General features: G+C 38.7%; 1 protein-coding gene across 4 annotated transcripts in view; it reads left to right on the forward strand.

Moving 5' to 3' along the window:
* LOC127626896 (metastasis-associated protein MTA3-like) overlaps nt 1–22,827 on the forward strand; it is a 70,438-nt gene that overhangs the window by 17,455 nt on the left and 30,156 nt on the right. For all 4 annotated transcript variants that reach the window (XM_052103006.1, XM_052103007.1, XM_052103010.1 and 1 more), the window contains exons 5-13: nt 2,770–2,833; nt 2,921–3,038; nt 6,015–6,117; nt 7,611–7,710; nt 7,812–8,000; nt 21,401–21,475; nt 21,853–21,911; nt 22,027–22,148; nt 22,615–22,772. In XM_052103006.1, the coding sequence (XP_051958966.1) occupies nt 2,770–2,833; nt 2,921–3,038; nt 6,015–6,117; nt 7,611–7,710; nt 7,812–8,000; nt 21,401–21,475; nt 21,853–21,911; nt 22,027–22,148; nt 22,615–22,772 (988 nt within the window). The remainder of the gene's footprint in view (nt 1–2,769; nt 2,834–2,920; nt 3,039–6,014; nt 6,118–7,610; nt 7,711–7,811; nt 8,001–21,400; nt 21,476–21,852; nt 21,912–22,026; nt 22,149–22,614; nt 22,773–22,827) is intronic.

Raw genomic sequence — 22,827 nt, forward strand, 5'->3', positions numbered from 1 at the left:
GCAGTTTTTACTCAGATTTCTACCTCTAAAACATTTGAGATATTTAAAACCAGTACACAATTAATATTTTATTTATCTGACAGTTAAGTACTTAAATCTGCCAGGGACTTTGTGGTTCACTTGTTTACATTTGTTGTCTTGGTTGTACCTCTACAAACATTTTGAAATGTTTGCTTCCCTGCCAAAGAAATTTGATGTGATAGTACTGAAGTCACAGCTTTTAGTTTGATATTTTATAATCAGTTACAAGGCAAGCTAACTTGCATTGTTTTGTCAAGGCAGATAAAGCATGTTTGCTAAAAGTAAAATGTTAACATTTAGATTTAAAGTTTATCAATATTCTTTTATAACAAAACATATTCTCAACCAATCCATGTTTGCACAGTTAAATGTTTGCATTGTTATTTATTTATGTTAATAAACTATATAGTTCAACAACTATTGAACCTTCTGGTTTCTTCAGGCATCATTATCAGTATACTTTTCAAACGGGCAGCATTATTAAATTATATATCGTAACAAATATCGATATCGATCAATATGGAAAAAAATATCGTGATAATATATTTTGCCATATCGCCCAGCCCTACCTGCTTCCATATTATTTGAACTTTAATAAAGCTATAACGCATTAAATATAAATGCATTTAAGATGAAACACCAGGGTGTTTCCTTTAAAGAGCTCCGACACCACTTATTCCACAACGAGAGACTTCTGTATTTACTTATTTGGTATTTTTGTACAATTTCCTTGTACTTTGCGATCTACATAAGCTGAGGCTCTTTGGAAATTTTAGAGTGCATCTGGACTGTGAGATGTGTAATTCTCCATCCTCAGTCTTCGCGAACTGCAGTGCTGCTCTCGTGCGTCATCATTAGAGTTTAATGTGATCTCATGTTACGTAAAATGAGATCAAACGACTATTCGACAATGAAAATTTTTGTCGACAACGTTGACTAATCGTTCTAGCCCTACTGTTTACACAAAACATAATTTTTAATCCTTAGTTCAACATTTAAGGGCAGTTGAGATAAGATAACATCCCCCATGTAACACGACACAACCCTAGCACACAACTTTCAAATTCTCTCTTTAGGCTGCGAGTCACAGCTCTGCATCCATTCTTTAGCTGCTCGTTGGCACCCCGGGCTTTTCTAGCACCCACTGTGAATCAGGTGATAAATGAATTAGCAGCCGGGAGCTGGTAGCAGTAGTTCTAATCAAAGGGAAGCCTCCTATGAGCAACATTAGTTGTGGTGCCGAGGTTTGTTGAGCCCTGCTGTGCTTGCCAAGAATGATATCACCCTCTAAATAAAGGAAAAAAATTTGTTTTGTTTTTTTTTCTTTTTGGCTTCTGTGATCCATAAATATTGAGCAGTCATTGCAACAGGGTAGCTGGCCTTTACAGGGCATAATGTATTGTTTTTGTAGAACTGGATACATGACAAGGTTGAGTTTAATTCAGTTTTTTTAGTTCTGTTGCCCAATGAATGATTAATTCAAGTAACAGCTTAAATTCAACATGAATAATAGTGAATCTATTTATATTGAATTTATGGTTTATATGCACCAGCTAAATTTAAGTTGCTCAAATGTGTCTGTTACACAGTGTTGAGGAATAACTAACTATAAAACAGCTTTGCTACTGAAAAACTTCATACTTTATTTTTCAGTAGCATGACAGTAGCTCAGTGGTTTTTTAATTATTTTTAAAATATTTTATTTTTAGAGTATTTTTCAGCAAGTTGTGATTTTTCATGCTACAGCACTGTATTTTATCACCTTGTACCGCACACACAGTTTGCAGCACAGAAAACAGGCAATAATGAAACTCACTCTTCTAAGGCCCCATTTACATGTGGTATTAAAATGCGTTTTGGGCGATCGCTTAGAAACAGGATGACGATAAAGGCAGTTATAAACAGGGTCCAAAATGTTTTTAGATTTGTCCATTTTAACCTCATTATGAAGTGGTCGAAAACACATGTAAAAATATTGGGCTCATGGTGTAAGCACGAGCCCGTTTGAATGCGTTCAAATAGCAGTGAAACACTGCATACTATCTCCTCGAAATCTGTACGAAAATGGTCACAGGAGACAAAGGGTAATACCAGGTGTAAACAGTGATGTGTCTCTCCTGACCACATGTGATCGGATCCCCCAATATGCATCTTAGTACCTGGTGTAAACGGGGTCTATATTATCTGATAATTAGCCTCTTTAAAAGCAATCAATGTTGTTGGCAATTTTGTTTTTTGTAACATATAGCTAACTACTTATAAAAAACAAAAAAACAATAGCTTTAAGCCCAAAGGATACTTCGGTTAGACATGAACGACGAACTTCCCGAATTGGAGGTGTGCCAAATTGTTTTTTTATTTTTATTATTTGAACTAATTTGTGGGTCCACAAGGTGTGGAGATACCTGCATTTGTTTAACTTGAGCTTTTCAATTCTCTGAGCCTGTCTCTTATACTGTATATATATCCTTTTTCCAGCTGCCCCCCACCCAACCTTATTTCTTCAATGATTGGCCTCTCACCCATCATGTTCTTTTCTCACCTTTTCATCTTTGCTCATGTCACCATCATAAGCCTACACTCTTCTGTAATCCTGCACCTAGTATCACCCCTTTCTTCCCCCTGTTTACTGTGCTATGGATTTAGAGTCCTTGTGTAGACAGCTGTATATAGTACATAACATGTTTCTGTGAGCTGTGTGGTTTTTCTGATAATGTATTATTTTTTTCTCTGGGGTGTTGGAAACAGGGGGAAGTGCAGCGTGGCCCTACTGAATGAGACTGAAGTTGTGCTCTCCTACCTGGAGAAAGAGGTACATATGATCTATTTTTAAAAGCTATTTTGCATAATTTGGTTTGATTTGATGTTTAATAATCTGGGCTGCTGCTTTCTCTCTTAGGACACTTTTTTTTACTCACTCGTGTATGACCCCACACAGAAGACATTATTGGCAGACAAGGGGGAAATTCGTGTTGGTCCTCGCTTTCAAGCTGATGTTCCTGAAATGCTACAGGAAGGTATAGTAATGCAATATATATATATACAAAATTAACTCTTTTGGGTTTTACCTAGGCTCTCAGTTTCTGTTATATTTTACATGCTCAGCTGTTTTTGTCTACCTGACATTGTTGATGAAAACATACCTCATTCTCACACTAAAGTACGATGTGAAGAGAGCATGCGGTGGCAGGTGGAGGTTGGTGGAATTAAACTTCTGTTCAGACTAAAGCAATCAAACCAAATGTGACAAGACCAGTTTTCAAATTGAGTTACATTGAGTCTCATTGCTCTATTTGTAAGGTCTCTTTAAGTGTGGGGGCTGGAAGGTGATTTATTTTGTGTTTGGGCTATGAAGTTTGTTTCCTCCGGAAATTGTAGTCGTGGGGTAATGCTGCTTGTTCGCTGAGTCAGTGCGTTTGATTTGTGAGCACTGGTGCATCACAAGAGAAACTGAACGTTTACAGTATCGGTGTCTACTATCAGTCAAGTGTGAAATTGCTCCTCTGTCAGTCTGTGACCCCGCTATTACTCTTGACTTCATGTCTGTGACCCTGCTCCTCGCTTACAAACTCGCAAAAATGTCTGGTCAACTGCTCACATCTTCTGTAATGAGAGGCCAGTGACAGTGTGAGGAAAGCTTTTTCAGATCTAGATTTAGATGACATCTGCTTTAGAAAAGACTGGAAACTTTCCCATCCATATGACTGGACTATTACAGAGCATCATGTTTTCAAATCATAGGTAAACAAAACAAAAAAAGGCGATTAGTCCATCTAATCTGCATTGCATACAGATTCTGACCTACTTATTTAGCATTATTATTTTTATCCAAAGTGATTTACTGGCGAGCAGGGCTTGACATTATCACCCGCCCACCTGCCAAATGCAGGTAGAAATCGGCAGTGGCGGGAAACTCCTTCAGTCTTACTAGCCACTTTGGCGGGTGGCTGCAGCCGAAGCAAATGTAATTGTGTTCCTCTCACGTTCAGCGCTTTATAAGCAGTAAATATGCTTCTTATATCTGATGTCACAAGCATCTCCGCAGGGTCAATGAAGCATGCTTTCACGCAAACTGCTGTAGTACACATCATCGTGCTTCAGAGATAAAGCCAGAGCTCTGGTACAGATCAGATAAAATTTTGCATGACTCAGTCTGGCTTCACTATTGGAGCAGCTGGCGGAGACCAATTCTTCTGGGAATCTTTTACTTTAAACCACTAGACAGCCCTGACATTATAAACATTGTGCCATGCATAAACATTTTTACAAGATTTATAAAATACACATCATACAAACCAAAATGTTTTTACTGCAGTAACAGTAACTGGTACCTAACATCTACACAATATCTCCTTTTGTACTGCATGGAATTGTTAACTGTAAAAGTTGTAGCTAAAGGTTTCTAAATGTGTTTAAAACAAATAAGTTTTTCATAAATACTATAGTTTATATTTTAGACAGACTATATCTACATGAGCCTAACCACAGTAATGAGGAGCCATCCATGGTCTGACCTGTGCTTATGGCCTTAATTTGGCTAATGTTACTGTTAAAAAATGGAAAACAATTGTAAACTTTCATGAAAGCAATTACAATTTAGAGTGGATAAAGGCGTAAAAGGTGGCTAAAATTTGGGCTTCAATGGACAAAAAAATTGACAAAGTTTTCCTCCTGTTCTAACTGGTCATGATTGCCTTCAGAAATTCTTAGAGATGACTTAATCATTCAGCCTGTGTCCTACTTTACTCATAATAATTTTGTGTATATAGTCTGTAGTTACTTTTATACCTTTTTGTGGGGTGGGGGATTTTGGCTAATGAAAATGCAGAGCGGCTAGTGACTTTGGAATACCACTAGCCACAGAGGCCAAAAAAAACTGTAGGAAATTCTCATTCAAGTGACAAACTGGTGGGCTGATAATTATAGGCCCTTTCCACCCCACAGTCCCAGTTTTTTCCCCTAATAACTTTCTAGATGAGAACTCTTATGAGTAACGGAACAACTGTGGAGACTTTTCTTCTTTTGCATTCCAACTCACAGAAGTAACCCTAGTAGTGACGTCATCTAGCATCGACCATTTTTCTTGTGACGTTATTTGCGTGCGTGATTCAATAGCAACAACAAAATCAACAACACCGATGGAGGACGCTGGGATTGGAGTAACGTATTTATCAATCTTTTACAATAAAGGCTTTTGTGAATATATAATTTACTGTACTGAAATACACATGGACTTAAACACATCTTGATGCAAGTTAATCACACAGTAACAGGAACACAACTTCCCTCATGTAAACTAGATTTGATTATGTTTAGTGTACAATAGAGTTCAATTACCCACTCTTGATATAGATCTGATTATTTATATTCATCATCCCAAGAAAAATTTGATGTAGTAATCCAGAAATCACTTTATTTTCTGTATAGTAACACAGTACAAATGTTATTGTTATTTCTGTTAAGGGAATTGTAAAATTAGTGCTATCCTCTGAGTAGCAGGCTAGCAGCTAAAAGTTAGATCACAAATGGTGGCTGCAGACTCCTTGAGATTCTCATAGCTATTTGTGTGCCATAGGTTTTTGAGCAATCACAGGCTGCAGCACCTCCCACAGTCTGCCACAGTCCCTATACGCCCCAAAGGTACCTTGGAGCTGAAGTAGGAGCTAGTAATTTCCCCTGAAACGACTTTGAGGAACTATTGTTCCTCAGGTGCGAAAACGAAGAAAAGTACTAGTCCCGGGAAAAGTAACTAAAACAGGCTTTTGTACCGCCAGTGGGAAAGGGCCTAATAATGCCCGTCATCGGTATCCTTTATGATCCATCTAAGCTGACTGACTTCCATCATTACCAAACAGCGTGTTTGATTTACGTGTTAATATCCATTGTCGCCACAGGAACAAGTTGCCCTGAGTTTACTTGTCAGAATTGTCATTTGCAGATTTTACAAGCCTTTGGATTTCAGACAGCTCTAATAAAATAACATTTGTCTCTAGGAGAACCTGATGACAGAGACCAGTCCAAATTGGAGGTGAAGATATGGGACCCAGATTGTCCTCTCACCAACAAGCAGATTGACCAATTCCTTGTTGTGGCTCGGTATGTGTTTGATCTTTTTTGTGTGGATCTCACGGTCATTGAAAAGCTGCAAACATTAGGGAATTTGAAAATTATGATTTTAAGGCCTGGAAAAGTAATGGAAATGAATTAAATCCTCATAAACCATGGTAATTTTGAATGTCATCATACATTTTTCTAGTTATGCTCAGCTCTAAAATAATGCATCAGCTAGAAGTTGTCCTTTTGTGAGTGTAATCTCTATGCAGTTCTTTTTAGAAATACTGGAAAAGTCCTTATTCACGGTAGTGGCATCTTTGATTTTTTTAATAGGAATGACAATGGATTTACTATCTCTTCAATGGCACGCATGGTATTAAGCTCCTAGATGACATCTGATTTTCCACATCTCATGTTGTCTGGAGTTTTTGTTTATTGAATGTTGTTGAATTTTTTTGTTTATAAATGTTTTGTCTGCGGAACGATCAAAAGCACTTTAAACTGCAGTACAGCCCATTGAAGAGATTGTACGTCTATCCCTCACAGCCTCGTTGTCATTCCCGTTAAAAATAACAAAATGCAGCTGCTGTGAATATAAGGTCTATTGGGCTAAAGGAGTGGGAACCTTGTTTCTACCCTTTCCCTCTGCCATATTAATAAATCATTTTAAACTAAATCCTTACAAGAAATCGTAATATTTATTAGTGTAAAAAATGTATCAACAACTTTGATTGTCTTTTAGGCCCCATTTACACCTTGAATTAAAATGCGTTTCATATTCGGATAGTATCTGGATATTCTTGCTGGATTTTATTTACACCTTACGTAAATGCATCTCCACTGTGATCCGATCAAGGTTACCTGCGCAAAATGGAAAACACTACTTGCGTATTACATTAGAGCCTGTGGTAACTGAAAACACTGATAGATAATTCAGATGCTTTCTATCACTTTGACTCACAGGGTTTTTACTTTCATTAAAATTTTTTTGGCAGCTGCCAAAGCTAAATTTCGTGTCACTGAAGCAAATCTAATGATATTTATCTTGCGTTCTGTGCGTTGTAAGTGATAAATATGCTTCTCATCTGAAATGCATGAGTGAAGACTGGTTTTACGTGTGTGTCGTGGGTGAGTCGAAAACATGAGAGAGACGAGATATTTCAATAATATTCCAATGGAATAATTCATGGAACATTGCAATGGCTGAATTAACAGAAAAAGACAAGAATGCACAACACCTCATCACGTAGTTAATTGCGTAGTTGTGTCCGCATAATGCAAATTTGTGTGCATTTACACCTTTGAATGAGTTCAGAATCTGTCCCTGACCGTCTCTGAATGTGGTTTCAGTGATCTGATCACAATCTGATCAAAGTGTGTCTTGGGTGCATTTACACCAGTCATTTAATGTGGTCAAGTGCAATCCAATAGTGATCCGATCACTGTAATTGCATGTTAATGCAAGGTGTAAATGGGGCCTTAGAATAATGATACTTGCATAGTATTGTATAATAAATTTGATGGTCTGTGTACAGGGCGGTTGGTACATTCGCTCGAGCATTGGACTGCAGCAGCTCAGTCAGGCAGCCTAGCTTACACATGAGTGCCGCAGCAGCCTCACGAGACATCACACTGGTATCCGTCCCATCAGCACAGTCTTACACACTAAATATATTCACAGATGAGGTGAAAAATCCTGATTAATTCTTTCCCTTTTTATTTTTCTCTCACTTAAGTTCCATGCCATGGACACCCTGCACCGGCATGGCTATGACCTGTCCAGTGCCCTGAGCGTGCTGGTTCCTCAAGGAGGACCTGTGCTGTGCCGGGATGAGATGGAGGAGTGGAGCTCATCAGAGGCGAACCTGTTCGAGGAGGCGCTAGAGAAATACGGCAAAGACTTCAATGACATCCGGCAAGACTTTGTGAGTGGCTAGCAGGCACTGTGACATTTGACTTTCTCCAGTACATACTGAAATATATAGTGGCCCCAAAAAGCATTTGGACTCTGCATAAACTCACATATTAAATCAAGTGGCATTTGATGTAAAGAAAGATTGCACAAGCACTCTTCAAGCAAAACATTTTTAAAGATGTTGGTTGGGTTTTAAATTTTAACAGTAGACATACTGTTCAAAATTAAGACTACAGTATTTTGACACTTTATAGTTGGCAAACTTTAGTGGAACATGGCCATAGTTAAAGTAAAAGATTCTCAGTAGAATTGGTCTCCGCCGGCTGCTGCAATAGAGTGAAGCCAGACTGAATCACGCAAGTTTCGATATGCTGTGTCCCAGAGCTCTGGCTTTATCTCTGAAGCACGATGATGTGCGCTGCAGCAGTTTGCATGAAACACATGCGTTTACTCTCATTTGTTTGCAGATGACAGTTGGTTTGAAATTTTGTTGAAGGCATACATGCAATGAAATTAATAGTTTTTAAAGCACAGGACTTTTATATGAGGGGCTGTTGTCACTGTAGAGACAGAAAAGACAAGGTTGAAAGAAAAGAGTGGCGCTATTAGTAATAGGATGGAGGAAGTGGGGCAGCAATATGTCAGTGCAGCTGAGATAAAGTGAAGACATGATGTTTGCCTGAGTGATTGGATGGTTTAGCTAGCTGAAAAGATTTGGCTTCGAGCATGTTGCTTCTTTCCCTAACTGAGCACAGTTGATCTGTTCATCCATAGACAATAGTACTTATTTGAACTGGGGCTGGAGTGAGAGCTTCAATGTTAGGGTGTGAACAGGATGAAAATCTGTTTTCTGTTGGTCTTCGAAATAGGGTTTCTTCACTCAGGCGGTTTGCTTATAAAAAACAACTGTCAGGGCTCAACATTAATGATTGTCATGTGCTTGTCCTTCAGACAAGTAAATTGGTTATTCACTTGTCCGTGTAAAAAAGTTACTTGTCCGGAGAGAGAAAAGGACATTTAAGTTACATGCTCAAGTAACATGTCAAAGTTTATGTTGTATATTTTTCTAAAATGATGTCTGATGCCCAAACCTAATAGTGTACCTATGCAATCAACTCAATTCTCTGCGACAGAAATGTAAACTGCTCTAGGTAGGGGAAGAGGCTATTGTCATATGGTAATTATTTTATGTTAGGAATGGTAGTCAAATAAAGAAAAGCCTCCATCACCATCATTAACAGCATCTACTTTTTCATCATGTTATTGCAGCAATATCTACCATGTACAATTAAGGCTGTACATTATCACAATACCAACATTTCAGTAGTCTGTAGTGAAATTAGTTGATTCTCAATACCAGCTTCAAAACCACAATAAATAATAACACTAACCAATATGTTAATTATGGAAGAATTGTTTCAAGTCCTTTAGTTATTCAAGACTTGTAATCAGTCAGTTATAAAATAACAATAAAAAACAGCAATGAATAGAAATAATTTAAAATAATAGAACAAAAAATACAAATTAAGACAAATTCAGTGCTTTTTTAACAGCTTTAAAAGTTTTTAACAGCAGAAGGATGTCAAGTATTCAAGTAAACATAAACATAAATGCAACATAAAACTACTACTGGTGTTTACAGTATGATTATTATTGGGGTTGGGTATCGAGTTCGATACATTTTAGGCACAGACCGAATTGCCTCTAAACGATCGAGTATCAAAAAATGTCTTGTCATTCGGTTCCAAATTTCGAAACCTAAGGGGTTAATCTCGTCAACATCAGTGATAAGCTTGTAGCATGCTAGATGTGCCCAAATCTAAAAGTGCTGGTATCAGAAAATGGTTTGAGTTCCAGGGCTGAGAAAGAATGTTATAAGTAATATTGCTAACACTGTTCTAAGTGCACGCATGATGCGAGCCGCAGCGACACCGGTAAAGCAGTAATGATTCTGAATGTGTTGGAAAAACCAGCAAGAGACTGTCTGAACATTTTGTTAATTTATAGAGAGAAATGCACATTCAGGTTGAGCAAACAGACGATGATGTCGGGATCAATGATGGTCAGAGTGATCGCTAATAGCTGATGCCTTTGACCATGTCATGACTATATTTGGCTCGTTTTCCCATTCATCTATTATTATTATTATTTTTAGACTATTATTAATCTATTATTATTATTAGACTATTATTATTATAAAATTAATATTACAAATAATTTGCACGTAGACCCAAAGACATGTGTTTGAAGAAACACTCTTTATTATATTATTAAGTATAGATGACAGAAAAGCCGTATACGGGCGCTGATACAGAGACGTGCAGTCCCGTGAAACACGCGCATCTAAAGATCTCACACTTTGTTTCTATCTTCCAATTTGTATTTTTTAAGAGTGCTGCAAATGACATCAGACATCTCAGTTGAGGAGGTGCTTTGAGTTCAGTTCACTTTATTTCCACAGAGCAGTTTATTGTGAACGCAACTCTGCAGCCTGTAAAATAATACAAAATATATAAAATAATTCAAAAACACGTTCACCTTGAACCATGATTTTTATTTCAGTAATTATTATCATCATTATAATTATTATTTTTACATTTTATAATTGTTTTTGTCTTCATTTGAATAAGTAATTTTCCGCCTGCATGTTTGGACAGATTCTTGCCTGACGGTAAATGGAAAGGTGTGGGTGTGTGGGTGTGTGTGGGTGTGTGTGTGTGTGTGTGTGTGTGTGTGTGTGTGTGTGTGTGTGTGTGTGTGTGTGTGTGTGTGTTGGCCATGAGCTTGTGTGTGTATATTATTTTATCACTATTATTTCTTTGTTTGCTTTTTCGTTTCGTTTGGAGTGCAATTTGAATTTAGAAATTTATTTGATTTAAGTTTTTAGTTTTTAAATAAAGTATTAAATTTTCAATGCAAAATCAATAAAGCAAGAATATTCACTAATCCCTCAGCTCCAAGGTTTCCGATGTAATTGGATATATATATCGTGAAGGAGGGAACAAAACTAATTTATCCACATAAATTAGATATATTTTTCTGGATAACGAAATGCCCAATGGGTAGAGAATGCACGGATGAAGCTTTGCCAGAGAGATGTTCACAACTGTTGTAAAGCCATCTTTCAAAAAGTTTCATTTGAACTTTTAGTTAAAATAAATAAAAAATTATGTTAAAAGTTTGAAATCAAGGTGTCTTGCTTCACACTTCTTCTCTTCTTGTTCATCCATCAAAGTTGATGATGACCATGGCACGTTTGTCATTTTGTTGGGTTTTGATGAGTGCGCAGATGGCTGAAGAGACCAATCCGAGCCCGGAATTCCCTGTGACACACTGGACAGGTCAGGAGGGATGTAGAACTCTGAGGTACAGCGACATGTCCTTCCTTGGTAGATTTGCGCTGGTGCCTCTTCAAGATAGCACAGGAGCTTCTCCTGCTCTCACAGAGGATTGCACCGTCCTGGATTTTTCTTCTCCAGACAGATCGGTCCTGTGCTAGGGATTCCCAGCTTTTCAGGTTGAGTCCAAAACTCTTCAAGGAAACTTTAAGAGTGTCCTTGTAGCGCTTTGTGGGGCCACCTTGTGCTCGCTTGCCTTTTTTCAGCTCGCCAAAGAAGACTTGTTTTGGAAGTCTCACGTAAGACATTCTAGTCACGTGACCAGTCCATCTAAGCTGTTCCTTCGGAAGCATGGTGTAGATGCTGGGGATGTTTGCCTTGCTGAGGACTTCCGTGTCAGGAATTCTGTCTTGCCACTTGATCCTCAGCAGTTTCCTCAGATCAGCTCAAATGGATATGATTCAATTGTTTGGCATGGCGCTGGTAGACTGTCCAGGCTTCACACCCATACAGAAGAGTTTGCAAAACAACAGCCCGGTAGACCTTCAGTTTTGTCTCCTGCTTGATGCCAGTCCTTTCCCATACCGAGTCACGTAGACGTCCAAAGGCTGCACAGGCCTTGACAATCCTGATGTTAACTTCATCATCTATGTGCACAGCACGAGACAGTGTACTACTGAGGTAGATAAACTTGTCAACGGCTGAAAGCTTTTGCCCATTCACAAAGATGGTTGGCTCAGTATAGGGTTTCCCAGGAGCAGGTTGGTATAAGACTTTAGTCTTCTTTGTGCTGATTGTTAGGCCGAAGTTGTTGAAAGCTGAGGAAAGGTGGTCCATACTGTCCTGTAGATCTTTATTTGAGCCAGCAGCCAGAGCACAGTCATCAGCAAACAAGAGTTCTCGAACAGTGACTTCCTCCACTCTAGTCTTGGCTTGCATCCTCCGCAGATTGAATAGCCCACCATCAAAACGGTAGATGAAGTTTACCCCAGTGTTGTAATTCTGGAATGAGTCTCGCAGCATTGCAGAAAACACCATGCTGAAGAGCGTTGGCGCTAAAACGCAGCCTTGCTTAACCCCGTTTGAGATTGGGAACGGATCAGAGAGTTCTTGCTGATGTCTGACGCTGGCCATCATGCCATCATGGAGATTGCGCACAATGACGATAAACTTGTCTGGACACCCATACTTGGCCATGATTTTCCATAGGCCCAAATAAATTTCCATAAATGTGTCGAATGCTTTTGTTAGATCAACGAAAGCCATATATAGATCAACATTTTGTTCTTGGCATTTCTCCTGTAACTGCCGAGCAGTAAATACCATGTCAGTGGTTCCGCGATCTTTTCTGAAACCACACTGACTCTCAGGTAGCAGACCCTGGTCTAGATGGACAATTAGGCGGTTCAGAAGGATTCTTGCCAAGATTTTGCCAGCAACTGATAGTATGGAGATGCCTCTATGATTGTCACAGTCCTGCGGATTACCTTTCCTTTTATATAAATTGATTATAGTAGTATCCTTGAACTCCTTGGGAACGGCTTCTATTTTCCACATAGCCTGGAAGAGGTCGGTCAGTTTCTCGACTAAGAGAGGCCCTCCAGCCTTGTAGACTTCTGCTGGAATGGCATCAGACCCTGGAGCTCTGCCTGATGAAAGAAGTGTTATGGCTTTGCTGGTTTCCTCAGTGGATGTTAGAACAGCCAAGGACTGGTTTATTTCAACTTGAGGCAATCTCGCAATTGCCTCCTCATTTATGCATGATGGGCGATTGAGGACCGCACTGTAGTGTTCGACCCACCTTTCAAGTATTTTGTCCTTCTCCGTAAGGAGTGTTGTTCCATCTAGGTTCAGGAGAGATGAAGTTCCTGAGTGTTGCGGACTATAGACCTGCTTGAGTGCATAATAGAGGCACTTGGTGTTGTTACTGTCAGCGAAATATTGAATCTCCTCCGCTTTTGCGCACAGCCAGGCGTCTTGCATGACTCTGAGTCTCTGCTGAACAATCCTGCGAATGTTGAGAAAGGCAATTTTCTTTAAACTTGAGCTGCTGTCATTCAGATATACTTTATGCAGGCGATGTTTTTCGTCAAGGAGTGCTCGGATTTCTGCATCATTCTCATCAAACCAGTCTTGATGTGTACGTAAAGGAACACCAAGTGATTCAAGGGCTGTAGAATGCAGTACGGTCTTGAGAGCAGCCTCAGCGTCTGTATGCTCGAAGTTTAGAGACTCCAGGTGATGGTCTAAAGCCTCAACAAAGGCCAGTCTAGTGTGTTCCTGTTGTAGGCGAGTGATGTTAAGACGCTTAACACATCTTTGTCCTTGTGGGCGTCTGCTAGGCTTAATCCGGATGTTTAGTTTGGAGATAATGAGACGATGGTCAGTCCAACATTCAGCACCACACATTGCCTTGGTCACCCTGACATCGTGCCGGTCGCTTCTCCTCACGATGACATAGTCAATCAAGTGCCAGTGGTGTGAACGAGGATGCATCCATGAAGTTTTCTTGCGCTTTGGTAATTGGAATATCGTGTTGGTGATGAGCAGGTCAAATTCAGAGCATGTTTGCAGCAGTAGAAGACCGTTGCTGTTACATTTTCCAATACCATGTGCACCAATGACTCCATTCCATGATTGATGGTCACTTCCAACTCTGGCGTTGAAATCACCAAGTATCAGGAGTTTATCCGAGCTGGCTGTGGCAGCAATAATGACTTCCAGGTCATTATAGAACTTGGTTTTGATCTCGTCAGAGTTGGTCATGGTAGGGGAATAGGCACTGATGATGGTGGCTGCCTTTTTAACAAGTAGGTGGAGCTGTAAAGTCATTAAACGATCGTTTATCCCCTTGGGTTGGCTTGCCAGTTGATTGACCAGGTGAGTTTTTACTGCAAAACCAACACCAGCATCACGTCTCTCCTCCTGGCCTCGTCCGCTCCAAAAGAATGTATAACCTGCACCCACTTCAGTCACTTGTCCAGTATCGGCCAGTCGAGTCTCACTAAGGGCAGCAATATCCACATTATATCTGGCTAGCTCTCTGACACACTAGATAGTAGCAGGTCTATTCGCTTATACTTACTAGTCAGACATTTTAATACAAATCCACTTTTTTCTTCGCTGTTGACATCCACTTAAGACGTCACTTTCTGTGTTTACATGAATACCTCAAGAAGACGGGCATTTTGGCAGAATTTTCAAATGATTTGACCTTTCAGGTGCACATTAGCACGAGCATTTCGCACGCATGTTCAGCACACACATACGCCACCTGTCAATCAAACAGGGCGCAGCTGTTACTAGATGGCTTGCAAATTATAAAATTACGTGCTCTGGATTACTTTCAACAGCAGAATAAGAATATTAACTTTCTAATAAGTGACACAGGCATAGATCATCACAAATATAGCCGGTATTTGTTTTGTTATTGATGTTTTAATCCGTCTGCTTGTCCAATACAAATACAATTCTCTTTCACTTGACCCTTCAAAAATACACTTGTCGCAGAGTTTAAGCAACCATTGTCAGTGACTGATTTGTGATTAATAGAAGAGAAATAATTTCACAATTATTTCTCAATCTGTCATCATGTGCCTGATTTATAAATTTTTCTGGTTACATTCTGAACTAGGGCTGCAACTAATGATTATTATTTTGATAATCGACTAATCTAACAATTATTTATAATGATTATTTAACTATTCGGGAGATTATTGCAACGATTAATCACTAGCTCTTAACTGACATCAACCTTGACTTAAAAGGTTGTATTAAACGTGCTTACTAACAATAAAGATGACAAAAACATCTTGTAAAAATACCTCTAAATGACATTCACTGATCTAAAAATCCTTAATTTTTGTATATAAATTTATACTCTGCATTTTGTATATAAGTGTATTTTTTCACTTACTCATACTTATGCCAGTGCAGTGTAGAAAACAATTTACTCGTATACAAGATATATTGATAAATGCAAGTATAAATATCTTATATATTGTTTCTCGTGTAAATGTATCTTGTTTTAAGAAGGCTATTTTTAGATATTTAAATATTGTATTAAGGTATTCTCCAATAATATTTTTTCTTCTGCAAAATAGCTCCTAAAGTAAATGTATGTTGTTTTTAAGGAGTTTTAGATATTATTTTTTGGAAAACAAGCCAAAAAAGACTTGTCAACAACGTATTTTGTTTCAGTGGACAATGGGCTAAGACCACACTCTCGCCTTTGTTCACTTCAATCATCCATCTTTAACTCACAAAATCAAACTCTCTCTTCTTAATAGAGCGGCGTATTGCTATTCTTCATGATAAAGTTACACACCGTGACGCATACAGTATATTATGATTCAACACGTCGCAAGCCATCACGTTATAATCTAGCTGTAGTAAACGCGCATGAGGTACAAGCATCCTTGTGCTAGAGCATGCATCAGCCGGGTGCAGTTTCAGTCTCTCCCGCTTCACGTGACTTCTCAAAGCAGCACTGATTGCACAGAGACATGCCATTTTCTGAGTTTATGACCCACTTTTCTATTTTTTGAACTTTAATAAAGGAAGCATTGAAGATATAACGCCAGGTTGTTTGCTTTTTAGATGATCTGACATGCATGTTGATGTCGGTGCTTCTGTATTTACTTATTTTGTATTTTTGCCTTATAATTCCCTCATACTTTACGATGTACATCACATTTTTGGCTGTTTGGAAAGTTTGGAGTGCATCTGGACTGTGAGTTTTGGTTTGTTCCTCCCCTCAATCAGACACTAACTGCAGTGCTGCTATCGCATGCAGTTAGTAAGAGTTTCATATGATCTCATGTTACATTAAATGAGATCAAATGACAATTGGACACTGAAAAGTTGTCAACAGTTTATTTTTTATTAATTAAGGTCAACTAATTGTTTCATCCCTATTCTGTACACTTTGTCTTACAGTGTCTTAACTATGAGACATCTGTACCTAATAGAACACAAAGGAGAAATGTATAGGGTCATTCTTTTGATTGAGCTTTTTGTCGCAATAGCAGTAATTAGCTGAGGAGAGCAGAGCCCACAATTCTTTTCTGTCAGGAATCTTGCAAACCTCCAGTTTCCCTAAAGCAACAGCTGAGCTGCCATTGATTAAACCATACCCATGCTTAGGGAACTGAGCATTAGTTTTTTAATAGAACTGGTTTGTTGTGAGGAGCCAAGGAATGAAAAGGATTCTCACTGCTGCATATTGATTTCTTTTGAAAGTAGAAGGCAACAAATATGTGATTGCAGAGATCTAGTGTAAAACAAATTGTGAGATTTGAGCATTGTTCAAGTATTGTTCATCTGGCATGCCCATAACCTTGCACCTAAATTTAATCTCATTCCCTATGATGGTGAAAGTTAGCTAGGAACATGAACTGAAATTTACAAAAAGGTATATAGAAAATAGATAAAACTAAATAAATTTTTTAGTTTACTATAGTCTTATTGTAGCTGGTAAAGGACATCACACAAGATGTTAGCATTTGGTATGACCCTGGTATGTTTTACTACATTAATTCGCTATTTAGTCTTGCATTGGCAGACTTCTGCCTATCAGCATAAAGTCTTGTTCACTTTCTGGCCAAAAAACACCCACTTAGTCAGGAAGGTGCTGTTTAATTGACATGCAAAGTAACCATCCGTAATTTGCATTTTACATGAGATGGATACATTTTAAGTTGAACATAACTCTGAACAAAGTGACAGCAAAGTTAAATATATACAGGAGATGTGCTTGAAATGGTCTGCGTCAAATGGTCTGCACTTATATAGCACCTTTTTAACCTTGGCTGTATTCAAAGCGCTTTACACTGCATCTCATTCACACACCAATGACGGGAGAGCTGCCATGCAAGGTGCTAGCCTGCCATTGGGAGCAACTTGGGACAATTCGGTGGGCCGGGAATCGAACCGTCAACCCTGTGATTAGTGGCCAACATGCTCTACCACCTGAGCCATGAACCTCTCAAACTTTGGCATATGTGGCGACTAGTTCTTGCTGATTGTATTTGCATGGTATCTTTGACATGGTACACAAGTCCCTGCTAGACTGATGTAAGCTTGTTTGGTTAACACATCAGATTTTAAATGTAATCTTTTTTCAAGTATAAAAGTTAAGAAAAGCATAAAATAATTGATTCTTTGATGCGTGTATGCACATCCAACCCAAATAGGACACCGTTGGAAATTCTAAATGAAACAGTAGAGACTGTTCTTCCAACTTTTCTTCCAGATTGTGACATATTTAGGAGTGAAATGGCTTATTAAACAAGAAAAACATTTAGGGCGGGGACATGATTTTATCCATCGGTTGTTGATTGGATTGTGAAAAGTGGGCATTTCATCACCTGATGAGGTAAACCTGAATGTGAGTTTGCAGTTGACCCACAGAAATTAGAGGTGGCTGATATGACAAAAATCTTATATCATGATACGAGTAATTTGATATCACGATAACGATATATAACATGATATAGTAATTTATTTCTGAACCAATAAAAATAGATTAACATAATAAATAACCATATTGTAATGCCTATTTTTGGAAAATCTACTCAGTGAAATATATACTTTTTAAATGAAAACTACTTCCTCTTATATAATTTTCTCTTTATTTAGAACTTGACAAAGCTCAAGAAAAATATAAACACTTTGTTTTAATCAACCTTACCATAATACTCAATTTCACATTATGCCATATTTCAGTCTATGTTGTTGACCAGATTTATAATAAACTTTCCTCAAGAAACTGAAGATCTTTTCAAAGCAAAGTAACATAATATTACATAATTTTAGTAAAAAAAATACACAACAAATAACACGTCTTTCAAAACATTTTAATAAATTAACGTGGAGCACATCTTTTGGCTTTCATAATTTTCTTTGCCGTGCTTCATTTTAAAGTGATAAAAAGTGATTATCGTCACGTGACAGTTTGCAGATTAAATATTTCTAATCGGTGTCAGATTTTGTGAACCAGATGTCGCATCTGTTTTAATAACAAGTTCCCCTTTTCTTTTTTTTTTATCCCCTTTTCTCCCAATTTGGAATTTCCAATTCCCAAAACTTAGTAGATCCTCGTGGTGGCACAGTTACTCACCTCAATCCGGGTGGAGGAGGACAAATTTCAGTTGCATCTGCTTCTGAGACCGTCAATCTGCGCATCTTATCACGTGGCTCATTGTGCACGACACTATGGAGACTCCGCATGTGGAGGCTCATGCTACTCTCTGTGATCCACACACAACTTAACCATGCGCCCCATTGAGAGTGAGAACCACTAATCACAACTGCGAGGAGGTTACCCCATGTGAGACTACCCTCTCTAGCAACCGGGCCAATTTGGTTGCTTGGAAGACCTGGCTGTAGTCACTCGGCACACCCTGGATTTGAACTTGCGACTCCAGGGGTGGTAGTCAGTGTCAATACTCTCTGAGCTACCCAGGCCCCCTCCCCTTCATTTTCTTAACTTTTCTTTTGATCAAATCAGCAAATATTTGTCAAATGATGGAGACATACAGATGTGCTGTGTAGTCAAGCGCATCTCGGTGTGTTAAAGAGACGATTCAGGTGTCTGGATCACAGTGATACTGTCCCGGCAGTGTGTGTCAGTCAGAGCACAGTGTATAAGATATTTAGACTTGCCTTTAGAGACTTTAGAGAATAGATCTTGAATATATGTATATTTTGTCTTTACTGCACTCCCAGAAGTAGAACCAAGTGAGAAAATACACTTATTTACAAAATACACATAGATTTAAGACACATTCTCTTAAAGCAAGTCTAAATATCTAATATGTTGCTTCTCAATTAAATGTGTTTTGTTTTCTAGAAAATTTTAAATGAAAAACAAGAGAAAAAACTTGATAACAATAGGATTTTATGCAGTGAATTGCTTTACGGAAATAAACTTACCGTAATTTCCGGACTATAAGCCGCAACTTTTTTCCCACGCTTCGAACCTCGCTTATACAATGACGCGGCTAATATATGGATTTTTCCCGCTTTCAAATTTTATAAATTTTTTTTTTTAAAAACATTCTGTGACGTGCTCAGTTTTTTGGTGGCGTGAAGCTTTCATTAGACCAATGAAATTGCCGAACGGGTTAAGGTCAAAACAACTTTTTTTGTTTACTGTTTAGATTAAATCGAGTGCGCTCAAACTTGAAAGGGAAATAGAGCTGCTGCACGGGAGCTTGGTCTTAATGAGTCGATGATAAGACGCTGGAAACAGCAGCGGAGGAATTGACTCAGTGCAAAAAGACAACTAAATCTGAGGCTATTCAACTCCGACACCGAAGGAGATGACTTCAGTGGTTTCAGTGCACAGGACGAGGAAGATAGTGACCAATGACTTTCTTGGTAGGCTACTGTTTACTGCAAATGTTTTATTGCAAGCCGTGTGTGGCAGCGGGGGCGTGGTCAAGCGCCCGTCCAGGAGAGAAAAGCTGTAAGGGCGCTTACACCTGCGCTAAATTATGTCTAACACCGTGTCTAATTTCAAGTGCCCTGCTTCACGTGTCCTTCTTGGGAAAACTGTGACACGGGCACCAGTGTGACAGTTTTCAGCAGGGCACTTGACGTTCCAGGTAAGGCTTTTAATGGCCACAGCAATGTTTACAATCAATTTTATAAAGTTTCTCAATTCTTCTATGCGCCAACACTAGACTGACGTGTGTCACTCTCTCAGCTCTGTGGCAACTGCCTTTTTATGCTGCTCTCCCCATGCTTACTGAAATTAGACACCGGTGTTAGACATAATTTAGCTCAGGTGTAAGCACCCTTACTGCTTTTCTCTCCCTCGGACTGGCGCTTGACCACGCCCCCGCTGCCACACCGTGTTTCGTTAAAGCCTATTTATTTTTGTTACAAGCCGTGTTTCGTTAAAGCCTGAGTAAAGTTCATTTGTTTCAATGTACCGGTAGGCACCTGCGGCTTATAGACAGGTGCGGCTTATTTATGTTTAAAATAATATTTTATTTAAAAATCAGTGGGTGCGGCTTATATTCAGGTGCGCTCAATAGTCCGGAAATTACGGTAATACAAATTATTTCTCCCTTTAATTCAGTGAATGTCCTTTAGAGGTATTTTTAAAAGATGATTTTCCTCTTTATTGTTAGTAAGCATGTTTAATACAACATTTTAAGTCAGGCCACAAGCTGAATAATCGGTTAAGAGCTCATGATTAATCTTTTCAATAATCGGTGAATAGTTGAATAATTGTTAATTAATCGATTATCAAAATAATTGTTATTTGCACTGATAGATACCGTCACGATTGCGCACATGGATATTTACATATTGCAATATACTTGATATAGCAAAATCTGTCGATTGACACTTCTATATTGTCGCTACGATCTATATCATCATATCACCCAGCCCTAACAGACACACACCCTTTTCACCGTGCCCAAGTGACTTGAGAACCGAACGATGATCTAACTGACAACATTAATAACAAGCCCACAATCAGACACCATACATTGCAGTCTTTGCTCAGTCATTGTTTACCTAGCATATTTGATGATTCTTATTCCTTACAGCATTCAAAAACCAAAAGAAATGCAGAGAAAACCACAACAAAAAGCACAAGAGTTAAAGATACATTGCCAGCACCTAAGGATGTTAATCTAAGTGTTCTTCATAATTCCAGCTGTCTGTACAGAACACCTCTGTTCATATTTATACTCTGCTCAACCTCACATTGATGTGGGCCAAAAGTGGGGGCTTGAGCAGCTTTATATTAAGATTACTTAATTTCTTTTAGCCTGTTTCATCCACGCTTTCTCGCATTTGGCAGGTGCTCATGAATAATCATGTGAGCCAGCATGTGATTCCAGATATGCCATGCTCAGAATAAATGCTCCATAAATTCAGGCAATTGAATGCATTTTTCTCTATCTCTGCTCATCAGCATTCTTGAGGATTTGTGTTAGTGGAAGACTTTGAGAGTTTTTAGGTCCAAAAAAACACAAGTTGAGCTGTTTCTTCAGAAATAAACTTTCTCATGGTCTGTCTTTGTCCATTTTTTATTGTGTTTTTTTTTCAGCTTCAATGGAAGTCCCTGACCAGCATCATTGAGTATTATTATATGTGGAAAACCACAGACAGATATGTTCAACAGGTGAGCAGCTTTTACAAGTTGTATGATTCTATAAATGTAAATGTTTACCTTACACTAAAATACATTTTAATTACAGTGGGGTTCAAAAGTCTTTGAAAATCCACTCTTAAAGTTTCAAAGAGCATCTTGTACAGTTCAGTGGAAGCAAGAAAAGAGTTAACATGGATGCTGTCCCAAATTTGCTTATTTGGTTATTACCCTAGAAATAGTGCAGGATCTTAAATCATTAAACCTTGTGTATTTTCCATATCTGAATGATATTTTAAATCCCAGAATTTCAATGTGGACACTTGAACACCACTGTAGAAATGTGTCTTTTTGTTTGCTGTAACTGTCCTTGGTCTCGCTTAGTACTGAATGCTTGCCAATTTGTACAGAAAAGACTGAAGGCAGCTGAGGCAGAAAGCAAATTGAAACAAGTCTACATCCCCACATAGTAAGTGTGAACATTTTGGCTTTTCAAAGGCCTTTACAATATTCATATTAATGTCGCTAAATTTTCTTCTGTGATAGAATATAGTGTGGAATATCATTTGCATCTCCTCCTGCAGCAACAAACCCAACCCTAACCAGATCTCCATTAGTAATGGCAAAATGGCAACTGTGAATGGTGCAGCAGGCACAGGCAGTTTCCACACAGCCGGAGGTGGCCGCGCATGCGAGAGCTGTTTTGGTGAGTAAGGACCCTCTTCGCCTAATTGCAGTCAACTCAGCCATCCAATCTATTCACTGATTCTCCCTGAGAGGATGTCACACCTTCTGTAATCAATGAAGTCTGTATGCTACATTTACACCAAATCAATCAAAGCAACCATATTGCAATCTGTATGATCAGCAATGATTAGGCTGGATCAATATTGCTTTTTGGTAATGAACACATGGTGGGAGCATGAAGGGATCTCTCTCGACATCTAATCCTTTCATTGTGTTGGAGAACATCATGTTACTCCTCTCTTCCTTTGGCACTTTCATTTCAGTGAAGGCTGAGTGCTCCATCAGTGGACTTTGAGTTGTAGTGAGAATTCCCATTAATTGAATGGAAAGAGGATTTCTTCTTTTCCTGTGCCAGAATAGGAGCCATCATGCATAATCAGGCACTGTAGTGTGTATGTCATTGTTTCTGTCCTCTTTGTTCACAGCTGCACAATCTCCTCAGTGGTATTCTTGGGGTCCTCCTAACATGCAATGTCGTCTGTGCGTATCCTGCTGGATGTACTGGAAAAAATATGGTGGCCTGAAGATGCCAAGCAGAGCCGATGGGGCAGAAGAAAAAACACCTCCAAGCCCTGCACCCAACGTAAGTGCTAAATGTGTTTAGAGAGTGTAAACTCCAATGAGGTATATGATATGTG

This window comes from Xyrauchen texanus, chromosome 33, assembly GCF_025860055.1.
Source record: "Xyrauchen texanus isolate HMW12.3.18 chromosome 33, RBS_HiC_50CHRs, whole genome shotgun sequence".
Lineage (NCBI taxonomy): Eukaryota > Metazoa > Chordata > Actinopteri > Cypriniformes > Catostomidae > Xyrauchen > Xyrauchen texanus.